The 13130-nt window shown below is 37.5% G+C and overlaps 1 protein-coding gene across 1 annotated transcript; it reads left to right on the top strand.

The window, feature by feature from the left end:
* The first annotated feature begins 12497 nt into the window (after positions 1-12497).
* Positions 12498-12829, top strand: LOC100978430 (small ribosomal subunit protein eS27-like). Its single transcript, XM_008961993.5, has one exon. The coding sequence runs from the start codon at positions 12539-12541 to the stop codon at positions 12791-12793; it is 255 nt and encodes an 84-aa protein (XP_008960241.3). The 5' UTR covers positions 12498-12538; the 3' UTR covers positions 12794-12829.
* The last annotated feature ends 301 nt before the right edge of the window (positions 12830-13130 follow it).

Genomic DNA, 13130 nt, shown 5'->3' with positions numbered 1-13130 from the left:
CATTCAGACCATCATTAGAACTGCAATCTCCTCTCACTGATCTAGCATCTGAGAGTGGAAGTGGGGGTAGAATTGGTAAGAGAGAAGCATCTATTGTATTTGTGGATTTTAATTTGTTCACTCAAAACATATTTACCAAATGACAAGTACCAGATTCTAATAGGCAAAGATGGAAGACAGCATCTGTTCTAAGAGGGTTCACACAATCTGAGGGAAGAGATGGTAAGAAACAACCCTCACATTGGAGATAAACACTATGATTGATATAATTAGAAAAATATCTCATATATTCCCTACAATAGAAAAGTATTAATATTAAGATGGTGACAGCTTATGGTTAACACCAGATACATTCAGATTATTTCTTTTTTTAAAAAAATTTATTATTATACTTTAAATTTTAGGGTACATGTGCACAACGTGCAGGTTTGTTACATATGTATACATGTGCCATGTTGGTGTGCTGCACCCATTACCTCGTCATTTAGCATTAGGTATATCTCCTAATGCTATCCCTCTCCCTTCCCCCCACCCCACAACAGTCCCCGGTATGTGATGTTCCCCTTCCTGTGTCCATGTGTTCTCATTGTTCAATTCCCACCTATGAGTGAGAACATGCGGTGTTTGGTTTTTTGTCCTTGCAATAGTTTGCTGAGAATGATGATTTTCAGCTTCATCCACGTCCCTACAAAGGACATGAACTAATCATTTTTTATGGCTGCATAGTATTCCGTGGTGTATATGTTTCTTTATTTAAGTTTATTGTGTTTTCTCTACCTCATGGTTTCTACAGGGGTAGGTACTATTCTCTGTTTCCTGCTATTTTATTCTTTTTTTTTTTTTTTTTTTTTTTTTTTGAGACGGCGTCTGGCTCTGTTGCCCCGGCTGGAGTGCAGTGGTGCGATCTCAGCTCACTGCAAGCTCCGCCTTCCGGGTTCACGCCATTCTCCTGCCTCAGGCTCCCGAGTAGCTGGGACTACAGGCGCCCATCGCCATGCCCGGCTAATTTTGTGTATTTTTAGTAGAGACAGGGTTTCACCGTGTTAACCAGGATGGTCTCAATCTCCTACCTCGTGATCAGCCCGCCTTGGCCTCTCAAAGTGCTGGGATTAACAGGCGTGAGCTACCATGCCTGGCCTATTTTCTTCTTAATATTACCTGGGCTTCTGAATTCTTTTCATGTTAAAATTCATCTTTCTCCAACACTATTTTCTTTCTTTTTTTTTTTTTTTTTTGAGTGGGAGTCTTGCTCTGTCACCCAGGCTGGAGTACAGTGGCGCGATCTCCGCTCTCTGCAAGCTCTGCCTCCCGGGTTCACGCCATTCTGCCTCAGCCTCCCGAGTAGCTGGGACTATAGGCACCTGCCACCACACCCGGCTAATTTTTTGTATTTTCAGTAGAGATGGGATTTCACCGTGTTAGCCAGGATGGTCTCTATCTCCTGACCTCGTGATCCGCCCACCTCAGCCTCCCAAAGTGCTGGGATTACAGGCATAAGCCACCGTGCCCGGCCCTCCAACATTATTTTCTTGTATTTCTCCCAGATTTTCCTCCAAAGAGACAAAACATTCACTTTTAAAATTAAGCAGAAAAAAATAAACTTTCAAAATGCAGATACAGGATATTGTATTAGTTTACTAAGGCTACTATAACAAACTACCACAAATTTGATGGCTTAAAACAACACAGATATGTATTCTCTACAGTTCTGAAGCCTAGAAATCTAAAATCAGATTCACTGGGTTAAAGTAAAGGTGTCAATAGGGCGGTGCTCCTCTGTAGACTCTAGGGGAGAATTTCTTTCCTTGTCTTTCACAGCTGCTAGATGCCATCTCGATCCTTGCTTATGGTCTCTTCCTCTATGGTCAAAGTTCATCACTCGAACCTCTACTTCCAATGTCCCACTACCTTCTCTCTGACTCTGATTCATCCTTCACCCTTCTTTTTATGATATATGCTTCACTCTGGATAGTCTGATGATTCTTACTTACATCAACAAATTTCCACTTACAAAATAAGATATTTATAGGTTTCAGAGATTAGGATATGGGCATATTTGGGGACCATTATTCAGCCTACCACAGGTATTTTGAGCCCCAGTGAATTCACGAATACACTCCCAGCTTATATTTCTGGGTGGCACATTCTATGCCATCACCATATATTTCTTCACTCCTCAGTCCACTCTTGGGCCTCGATTATATATGCAAAAATCAATCACCCACTTAAAAGTGGTTATTCTTGTTAATGTTTCCCAATGTGAACATATGGCAACTTTTTTCCCCATTTAAAAAAAATGTTCATGAACATTTTTTTAAAATGCAATTGGGTAATTCTGGCTTATTGACATTTAACTTATCTAAAAATTTTACTTGGGAAAGTGCTCAGGCTTACAAAACCTGAAGATGTTTCTCCCTCATTTCATGGTCTTAAAAAGAAACATACAGTTCCCAGTGTTTTGTTTCTGTGAGACTGGCTTTTGTTCTAATTTTACATTTAGCTAGTCCTCAGTGAGGAATTTTTTTTCTGAATCAAAATTCTCTCAGAGTCAGTAAAAGAAGAGGGTTTGGTTTCGTCTTGTTCAAATGAAGACAAAACACCTCTCAGGTTTTCACTGAGCAGTTGCCCATGAGGATATGACTTTCACCTGCATTGATAGCACCAACAGTGCTAGACTATTTCAGCTTTCTCCCTCCAGCCTCAAAGTAGCCTTGCAATGGAGAGATCAAGTTATGCAAAACAGTTCAGCTCTCGGACATTTGCTTCATTCTCATTTTGATATCATTTCTTATTTATTGATAAGAACAATCAAAAGTGCTGAGTACTTTTGGAAACCAAACTGTTTATTTCATACCACAGATTATAGAGAAATCTTAGTGATTTTTATAATCAGTATATTTGTAAAGATTGAGATAATCAAATGCAGACAAAAGCACCTAATAATTAGAGTTAAAAATGACAAATACGTTGTGATTCCTTTGGAAAAATCTGTTCCTTATACTGCATATACTTAGCGTTTCTGTTAGGAGATCCATCAATATCCACTGTTTATCAAATATTGATAGTTTTTGGAAATTTTTGGGCTTTAATCAAAATTGTTGCTATGAAAATCTTAATTTTGGTCATTTTCCTTCTTATATTTCAAATCTAATTTTTAGGAAGACAAGACTGGAAGGCTGCAAAAGCAAAAATTAGGAGACTGGATGCTGTCCTCAGCTTACCTGACAGCATTTGGCAAATTGTTCAGTACAAACACTACAAATCCTTTTTGCTTCCAACATCACAATGCCTCGTGAGATACTAGTCCCAGCAGGCTTTGAATACTTGGTGATAAAGGCCCTACATAAATACCAAGTGCCTGTATTTGTACCTAATTATCATACTTACTTTATTTAACGTTTATTCTATTTTACATTCATATAAATATATATGAGTGATTTGTATAGGCCTTGTATATTTTGAAAAGAAATACAGCCAGCAAAGGTTGTATGGGTCACATTTGGCTTCATATTTGACTTATCAAATCCTCAATTGAATTGATACCAGGCTTTACTTTATTTTATGTAATCAATTTTAGATGAAAAACAATAAAATCACCTTGATTTCAGATATGAAGCCACAACTACCATTTCCATCCTCAGTATAATTTCACTATAGCTATCTGTATCCTAGAAAACTATCAACACAACATTAAAATGCTGTAAAAGAGATTATGAGTCCTCTGTTTTCATACAAGTCTTATCAGTTCTATGGCCACCCCTACATCCCACAAATCCTGTTGATAGGGTGATTTCTCCATCATTAATTTCACTGGTCAGGTGAAAATAATTATCATATATATCTGTCTTTCATTTTTCTAGTTTCTTGGTTAATTCTAGTTTTAACATAGATTTTATAATTGATTAAGATGTTTATTCAAACATACAACTAAGGCTTCTTTCTTGTTTGGAGAGAAAAATCTCATCCCATTCAATTCCCTCCTTAAGCAAATATCTTTATATTATTAATGTGAATATTAAAATATGCTAAGATATAAGACTAATTTAATCATGAGAGAAACTTATGTTCACAGAATCAAATATACATAATGCAGAAAGTTACTTAATTTCTGAGATTTGGTTTTTCATATATAGCATGGGAATGATATCTAACTTATAGAATTGCTTTGAAGATGAGATAAAATATATTTAATGTCTTATTATAGTGCCTGGCACAGAGCCAGTCCCTCAAGAATGATAACTCTGGTTATTAATAGTAGCAGCTGTATTATCAAAATCATTGTTATGTCACAGTCCTTCTTAAGTAAATGAGTAAAATGAATCCTATAGAGATTGAAATGTGTTCTCTTCAAGTCTTTAGAGAATAATTCTGATTTGCAATAAAATGTCTTGAAGTCAGAAATCTACATAACTACATGTACCATTGCTCCTTGCTCCTGTAAAAATTCAGACAGTTTCCTCCAGATGCTGGGTACAATGGACTCAGAACCCTAAATACACTAGTGTCTAAATAATTAAAGTGAACACTATGTTATAATACCTCAACTAAGGGAACTGCAAGCCAGTGTGTCATTTTGTCTTTTGTGGCTGTTTTGTCTCCTTTGTTTTTTACGTAGTGCCTGGAGAAGGGTACTTTCAATTTCAATCACTTATAATTCTGCAGTAATTACTGACACATTAATAGAAACATGTTCCAGGAATTAAAATACAAGTGTGACTGAAGAAAGCAAATAAGGGCATGTTAAAACTCTTTTGGTTATGAGTGACAGAAACTCAAATCAAACAAGCTCGTTTTTGTTTTTGTTTTTTTTGTTTCTTTTGTTTGTTTGTTTGTTTTTAGATAATTTATTGGCTTTCTTAACTGGAAAATTTAACAACTGAGTTTTGCAGGTGAGGTTGTTATGGAAGAGAGAAAATTCTTATCAGGATTAAAAATGTGTATGAGAACCTGCATTAATATTGAAAAATAATTATAAGCTAGTAAAAGTTTTCTGCTAAAGCAAGTAGGGTGCTCAAATTTGCAGGATATTTTCCACTAAGGAAACAGTGCATTTATTCAACAAATTTTTATTATGCACATGGAAAGAGTGCATTTATTCAACAAATTTTTATTATGCACATGGATAGACATTATCTGGTTGCCTGTCCAGACAGACCTTCTGCCTTCTTCACCCTGCTATGTACTTCAAGACTGACACATGAACTGGGCTCCCTTATCCTGTCTTCCAGCTTCTGATTTCTTCAGACAAGTTTAGGCACTGTCTGAAAGCTTAAGGGCAGGATGAAAGAGTTCAGGGTACTTACTCTTTCTGTTCATGTTTGCTATGCCTTGAGTTGGCTAAAGCTATGTTCCTCTACCAAAACTACAGCTTCTTTCAGATGGGTCTCTCTTGTAGCCAGAAGTTTTCCAGTAAATAATCTCCTTGTCCTTTCAAGCCTATAGATGACGGCAACTTTCTGGTTTTGCCAGCCCTTGGGTGTTTTGCCACCTATTGAGTATCCTGAAACCTGGCCACAACTTTGTAATAACTGATTTAGTAAAATGTTTTCAAAAACCCTTTATGACTTTGCTATCTTTTTCTTGCTGATTTTCTGTCTGATACAGTAATTTATATTAGGTCTAGTCCCTGAAAAAGACCTTCAAAAGGTAATTCTGTAATTGGGTTGCTCTCATGTTGGATGAGTATGCTAACCTTTTTACAGGGGTGGGAAAATGTAGCACTGTTATCCTATGGCTTCCAGTGGCATCCTAATTACTCCAATGAACACCAAGGAGGCATGGGATGAAATCCTGATGAAGTGCAAAGCAATGAGAGATCAAGTGGTTATTGCATTTAAACACTACAGTGATGATGGCGCTTACAAAGATTTTGGCACCGGGTGGTTTGCTTCTGCTGGCCTCTGAGATCTTATACAAAGATCTCTGGTATATTGCAAGAATTCTTCTCGTTTTAGTACCCATACAATTTCAATGTGCCTTTATAGCACTTCCACCACAGAGGTGATCTATTACTCCTCTGTTTAACTCTGGGCTTGTCTTGTGGCTTTCTCTGCCCAATGGAATGCCGTAGATGTAATGTTATGGCACTTCTAAGCCCAGTCTTTAGAGACTCTGCACACATCTATTGTGTTCTCATAACCCGGCCAGTCTTCAAGCAATTTGGCCTGGGCCAGCCTAAATTTTGAAAAGAAAACCTCTTTCCCTCATCTTAGCTAACAGCCAATCAGTTGCCAAACATGTGAATAAATTCACTCCACTTGTCAACTGGCTGCAAAAAGCATCCACCATAAAGAGTGACCAATAAATTTAACTCCATTAAAATTAAAAATGTCTAGCTCTAAATATTATAAAGGGAAAACAAGTCATTTTAGAAAAAAATATAAGAATAGATAAAAAGCAATGGCCTTTATTTGGAAATACAAGAAAACTCTTACATATTAAAAAAATGTTGGCCAGGCGTGGTGGCTCACGCCTGTAATCCCAGCACTTTGGGAGGCCAAGGCGGGCAGATCACGAGATCAGGAGTTCAAGACAAGCCTGGCCAACATGGTGAAACCACGTCTCTACTAAAAATACAAAAAAATTAGCTGGACATGGTGGAGCGTGCCTGTAATCCCAGCTACTTGGGAGGCTGAGGCAGGAGAATTGCTTGAAATGAGACCTGGGAGGCGGAGGTTGCAGTGAGCCGAGATCATGCCACTGCACTCCAGCCTGGGCTATAGAGCGAGACTCTGCCTCAAAAAAAAAAAAAAAAAAAAAAAAAAAAAATTTTAAATGTAGGTGACTCAATAGGAAAATAGGCTGATTACTTCAACAGGCACATTATAAAAAGAAATGTACCTGAATCATACACATATAAAAATGTGCTTAATCTCTTTAGAATTGAAAATGTGCAAAATAATAATATAACAGGTTATCATAACTCACTCAAAATATTGCCAAATATATAAAAGTTAGAAAATACCAACTGTGTTAAATTGAGTGATTGGTTTCAATTCTTCATCTCCCTATAAAAGGATTATGCAGCTATACCCCTGCTTGTCACGGACTCAAGGCAGGCAGAGTGAAATCCTTCACCCCTTTATGAAAGCAGATTATGCTTCAAAGCACAGACTGATCACTGCTGAAAGCACAGACTGATCACTGCTGGAACCACAGTGGTTTTGTGATTACATGTTTATAATTTTAGATCAAAGTTAGTAGTATCACAGATCCTGCCTACCCCCCTCAACCTTCAGTAAGGCTTTAAACTCTATGAGATACTAATAGAATAATTATTCTTAGCAATCAGTTTCACAAACAAGAAATAAAGAATTAAATAACTGCCTTTTCGCTTTGAGGAGAGTACTAAGTACTCAAAGCAAGAAGAAATTTTTCAATAATCAATTTTATAGGAAAATTGAATAAACTGAGTTAGCAAGTGTCTCATGAAATTTTTTTTATTATTATACTTGAAGTTCTAGGGTATATGTGCACAACGTGCAGGTTTGTTACATACATATACATGTGCCATGTTGGTGTGCTGCACCTGTTAACTCGACATTTACTTTAGGTATATCTCCTAATGCTATCCCTCCCCCTTCCCCCCACCCCATGACAGGTACTGGTGTGTGATGTTCCCCACCCTGTGTCCAAGTGTTCTTATTGTTCAATTCCCACCTATGAGTGAGAACATGCGGTGTTTGGTTTTCTGTCCTTGTGACATTTTGCTGAGAATGATGGTTTCCAGCTACTTCCATGTCCCTACAAAGGACATGAACTCATCCTTTTTATGGCTGCATAGTATTCCATGGTGTATATATGCCACATTTTCTTAATCCAGTCTATCATTGATGGACATTTGGGTTGGTTCCAAGTCTTTGCTATTTTGAACAGTGCCTCAATGAACATACGTGTGCATGTGTCTTCATAGTAGCATGATTTATAATCCCTTGGGTATATACCCAGCAAGGGAATCACTGGGTCAAATGGTATTTCTAGTTCTAGATCCTTGAGGAATTGCCACACTGTCTTCCACAATGGTTGAACTAGTTTACAGTCCCACTAACAGTGTAAAAGTGTTCGTATTTCTCCACATCCTCTCCAGCACCTGTTGTTTCCTGACTTTTTAATGATCGCCATTCTAACTGGTGTGAGATGGTATCTCACTGTGGTTTTGATTTGCATTTCTCTGATGGCCAGTGATAATAAGCATTTTTTCATGTGGCTGTTGGCTACATAAATGTCTTCTTTTGAAAAGTGTCTGTTCATATCCTTTACCCACTTTTTGATGGGGTCGTTTGATTTTTTCTTGTAAATTTGTTTAAGTTCTTTATAGATTCTGGATATTAGCCCTTTGTCAGATGGGTAGATTGTAAAAATTTTCTCCCATTCTGTAGGTTGCCTGTTCACTCTGATGGTAGTTTCTTTTGCTATGCAGAAGATCTTTAGTTTAATTAGATCCCATTTGTCAATTTTGGATTTTGTTGCCATTGCTTTTGGTGTTCTAGTCATGACATGCTTGCCCATGCCTATGTCCTGAATGGTATTGCCTAGATTTTCCTCTAGGGTTTTTATGGTTTTAGGTCTAACATGTAAGTCTTTAATCCATCTTGAATTAATTTTTGTATAAGGTGTAAGGAAGTTTCAGCTTTGTACATATGACTAGCCAGTTTTCCCAGCACCATTTATTAAATAGGGAATCCTTTCCCCATTTCTTGTTTTTGTGAGGTTTGTCAAAGATCAGCTGGTTATAGATGTGTGGTATTATTTCCAATGGCTCTGTTCTGTTCCATTGGTCTATATCTCTGTTTTGTTACCAGTACCATGCTGTTTTGGTTACAGAAAAGAGAGAAGAACCAAATTGATGCAATAAAAAATGATAAAGGGGATATCACCACCGATCCCACAGAAATACAAACTACTATCAGAGAGTACTATAAACACCTCTATGCAAATAAACTAGAAAATCTAGAAGAAATTTTAGACCAATATCCCTGATGAACATTGATGCAAAAATCCTCAATAAAATACTGGCAAACCAAAATCAGCAGCACATCAAAAAGCTTAACCACCAAGATCAAGTTGGCTTCATCCCTGGGATGCAAGGCTGGTTCAACATAGGCAAATCAATAAACGTAATGCATCACATAAACAGAACCAAAGACAAAAACCACATGATCATCTCAATAGATGCAGAAAAGGCCTTTGACAAAATTCAACAGCCCTTCATGCTAAAAACTCTTAATAAACTAGATATTGATGGAATGTATCTCAAAATAATAAGAGCTATCTATGACAAACCCACAGCCAATATCATACTGAATGGGTAAAAACTGGAAGCATTCCCTTTGAAAACTGGCACAAGACGGGGATGCCCTCTCTCACCACTCCTATTCAACATAGTGTTGGAAGTTCTGGCCAGGGCAATCAGGCAGGAGAAAGAAATAAAGGGTATTCAATTAGGAAAAGAGGAAGTCAAATTGTCCCTGTTTGCAGATGACATGATTGCGTATTTAGAAAACCCCATCGTCTCAGCCCAAAATCTCCTTAAGCTGATAAACAACTTCAGCAAAGTCTCAGGATACAAAATCAAGTGCAAAAATCACAAGCATTTCTACACTCCAATAACAGAGAGCCAAATCACGAGTGAACTCCCATTCACAATTGCTTCAAAGAGAATAAAATATCTAGGAATCCAACTTACAAGGGATGTGAAGGACCTCTTCAAGGAGAACTACAAACCACTGCTCAACGAAATAAAAGAGGACACAAACAAATGGAAGAACATTCCATGCTCATGGATAGGAAGAATCAATATCATGAAAATGGCCATACTGCCCAAGGTAATTTATAGATTCAATGCCATCCCCATCAAGCTACCAATGACTTTCTTCACATAATTGGAAAAAATTACTTTAAAGTTCACATGGAACCAAAAACGAGCCCGCATTGCCAAGACTATCCTAAGCAAAAAGAACAAAGCTGGAGGCATCACGCTGTCTGACGAAATATTTATACACTTTTCTGGTAATGAGAGAACAGTGATGTGAAGTGGGGAAATATCCCTAAGTCAAGCATAATGTCAACTTTGTTAGAATCCTCACCTTAACATTTAATAACATTTCTATGGGCAAATCACTTAATCTGTCTCATATCAATTTATCTTTTTAAACTGAGATTTTAAGGGACCTAGAGTTTCCTTCTACATTTCACATTTCAAATCTCTAAGACAATTGTTAATTTTTTTGAAATTTCTGCCTTCTCAGTGATGAGGTCTTCCAGACCTCAGTAACTTGGTCAAGTCAATCAGAACTTTAAACACAATGTTCCAAGTAGGAAATGATATATAAACACCGGCTGAGTATTTCAGTGACCTTTGAAATAGTGGCACCATGCTGGTTACAAAGTAATATCATATCACAGCACTGTCAAAACCATAAACAAGACATTTTAAACTAAATACCAACAAACACAAAAAGAAGAAGAAGAGGAAGCATACCAATGAATAGTATCCTGAATTGCATTCCACTCAGAATCTAAATAGAAACTTTTGGTAATTCCAACCTTCTCTCAGGCAATTTCAATCTCATGCACAGAGGAAGTATAAACAATGTTTTGGTAGGATCAGAGAAAAGTAAAACATTTCCTTCAGCATCCAAGTAGCTCCCAACATCATTGGAAAACTTATCTGGGCTAACAGAGACAAGGCTGCAAAAACATAGGAAAGGCTAAGAGAACTATGACCAGGCAGGAGTGCTGACCTTCATTTGCAACAGGATGTGCCAACCTCCCTTTATCAATGGGATGGCTTGTTAGGGCAAGTGCATTGACCATCTGGGAAGGTGTTTTCTTCCCAAAAGTTAAAATGCATGGAGCTGAGCGACCAAACGGATTATAATGGCAAAGGGGGCTTGAATTGAACATCAGGTGCCAAGATACAGGCAAAAATGGAGGCCAGAGAATCAGGAAAACAGGAATGAGAAATACTGGGCTAAAATGGAGGAAAGAGCAGGAAATGTGAACAGATTCTGGTGCTAGAAGGCCATTGTTTATTGTTTTTGCTGGAAATTTTAGACACTGCCAGCATGTGTGTGCAGAACTCAGGGGTGGAGGAAAGCAAAAAGCAATAACGATCACACCTCTTCACTTTTCAGGTTCTGAAGTAGTTGATAAATAAAATAAACAGTAATTATCGAGGGTAAACAATCACTTCACTAACCAGTGGCTAGGTTGGAGGACCTAGCTTTAGGTGCCATAGAAAAGTAGGATTGCCAGTATTGGACCCCTGGATCAGACAGACTCAGGCACCCAATTGTAGGTTGTGCCACACCAAGGAAGGCCTCTGTGCATCAAGGAAGTCTACGCAGGCAGGACTTACAATGCAAACAAGTAGAGGAGAGCTTGTCTTGTAAGCCAGCTTGATCTCAGAGCCAAGTGGTGCTAAGCCAAGCCTGTCCAGTTATCCTACCCAAGTTAACCACTCAGATAAATTATTCTGCTTCCTCAGCACAGAACCAGTAAAGCAGAGAAGAAAGATTTAGGTTATAGGTTATATAGATTGAATTCCACTCATAGAAAGGAAACATAAGGAAGAGGAAAGGCACCTGACCCGCTACTAGGAAATGGCCTATCTTGGATAGGTAGGCTGAGACCAGGGTGGAAGGTGTCAGATAGGTATAGAAGTGTCAGCCATGGAAGGCAGAAGTTACAGTGCTGTACTTTAGGAGCTGAAATTAAGCAGTGGCCATTCCAATCCAACCTCTATGTAACTGATTCTTTTTAAGAGCTTTGAATACTGAATGAAGGTGAAAGGAAAAAGGAATTCATTAGCCAGCACTTTCATCACTATATTCCAATTATCTGTTTGTGTTCCAACATTTCCCTACAGCTGCTTGGCACTTTATGTTTTTCAAGATACTTCCACATATTATCATTTTATTTATTGTTATAATCATCATCTTTAAAAAGACAAAACTGTCATTATCATTTCTATTTTATAGAAAATTATAGAGAGCCAAAATATCATTTTCTTAGAAGCTGTTTAGTAGAAGAACTAAAACAAAAGCATAGGTTTCCTAAAACTTTTACTACTAAAATATGAAACTTAATTTATTTGGTGGTAGAAGCAGAAACTAGCAAAGAAAGCTAAGATATGTTTCTTAACATATTGGCATTATTTTCAGAATATAAAATTCAAATATCTGGCAAAGTTATCATTAACCATCTTATGTTGAAATCTTTGGCCTATTTAGTCTATAAGCTAAAGCTTTAAGTATTACCATGTAGAGGAAAATCTGTTTTGTTTTCTTTAAACACGTCTATTAAAGGTAGGCCTACAGATATTTTGTTTGTTGTTGGTTTATTTTTTTGTTTGGTTTTTGGTTTTTGCTAAACTCACAGTAATACAGGAAAACTACTCTAACTATTCTAACCATTGTGCACAAGCTATTCACTCATTTACTTATGCTGAGTGAACAACAAGTGCTGACCTTTATGCTTTGTACTGTAAAGAAGTAAAAGATCCTTTCCGGCAGTGACGACCTACCCATACGAGAACATGCCTCTCGCAAAGGATCTCCTTCATCCCTCTCCAGAAGAGGAGAAGAGGAAACACAAGAAGAAACGCCTGGTGCAGAGCCCCAATTCCTACTTCATGGATGTGAAATGCCCAGGATGCTATAAAATCACCACGGTCTTTAGCCATGCACAAATGGTAGTTTCGTGTGTTGGCTGCTCCACTGTCCTCTGCCAGCCTACAGGAGGAAAAGCAAGGCTTACAGAAGGATGTTCCTTCAGGAGAAAGCAGCACTAAAAGCACTCTGAGTCAAGATGAGTGGGAAACCATCTCAATAAACACATTTTGGACAAAAAAAAAAGAAGTAAAAGATTTGGGCCTTGTTTATGTGAGTATATTCAAGCCAGGGAAACGGATACATAATGCATGTAATAAACTACTGCTCTGAAATGATGGGACATATAGCCTGCAATGAGATCACAAAGGATAAAATAAAGTGAATTTGTTTTAAAGTTTAAACTTTTAGAACTTTTCTTGGAGATTTTATAAAATATCATTTTACTTTATAACCTTATGGAGCTGGGTTAACTCAGCGCAGCTTGTAAATAAAAATGATTTATCTTTGCTATTCATA

Source organism: Pan paniscus, chromosome 6 (genome assembly GCF_029289425.2).
Source record: "Pan paniscus chromosome 6, NHGRI_mPanPan1-v2.0_pri, whole genome shotgun sequence".
Lineage (NCBI taxonomy): Eukaryota > Metazoa > Chordata > Mammalia > Primates > Hominidae > Pan > Pan paniscus.
This window is presented reverse-complemented; position numbering and strand designations above follow the sequence as displayed.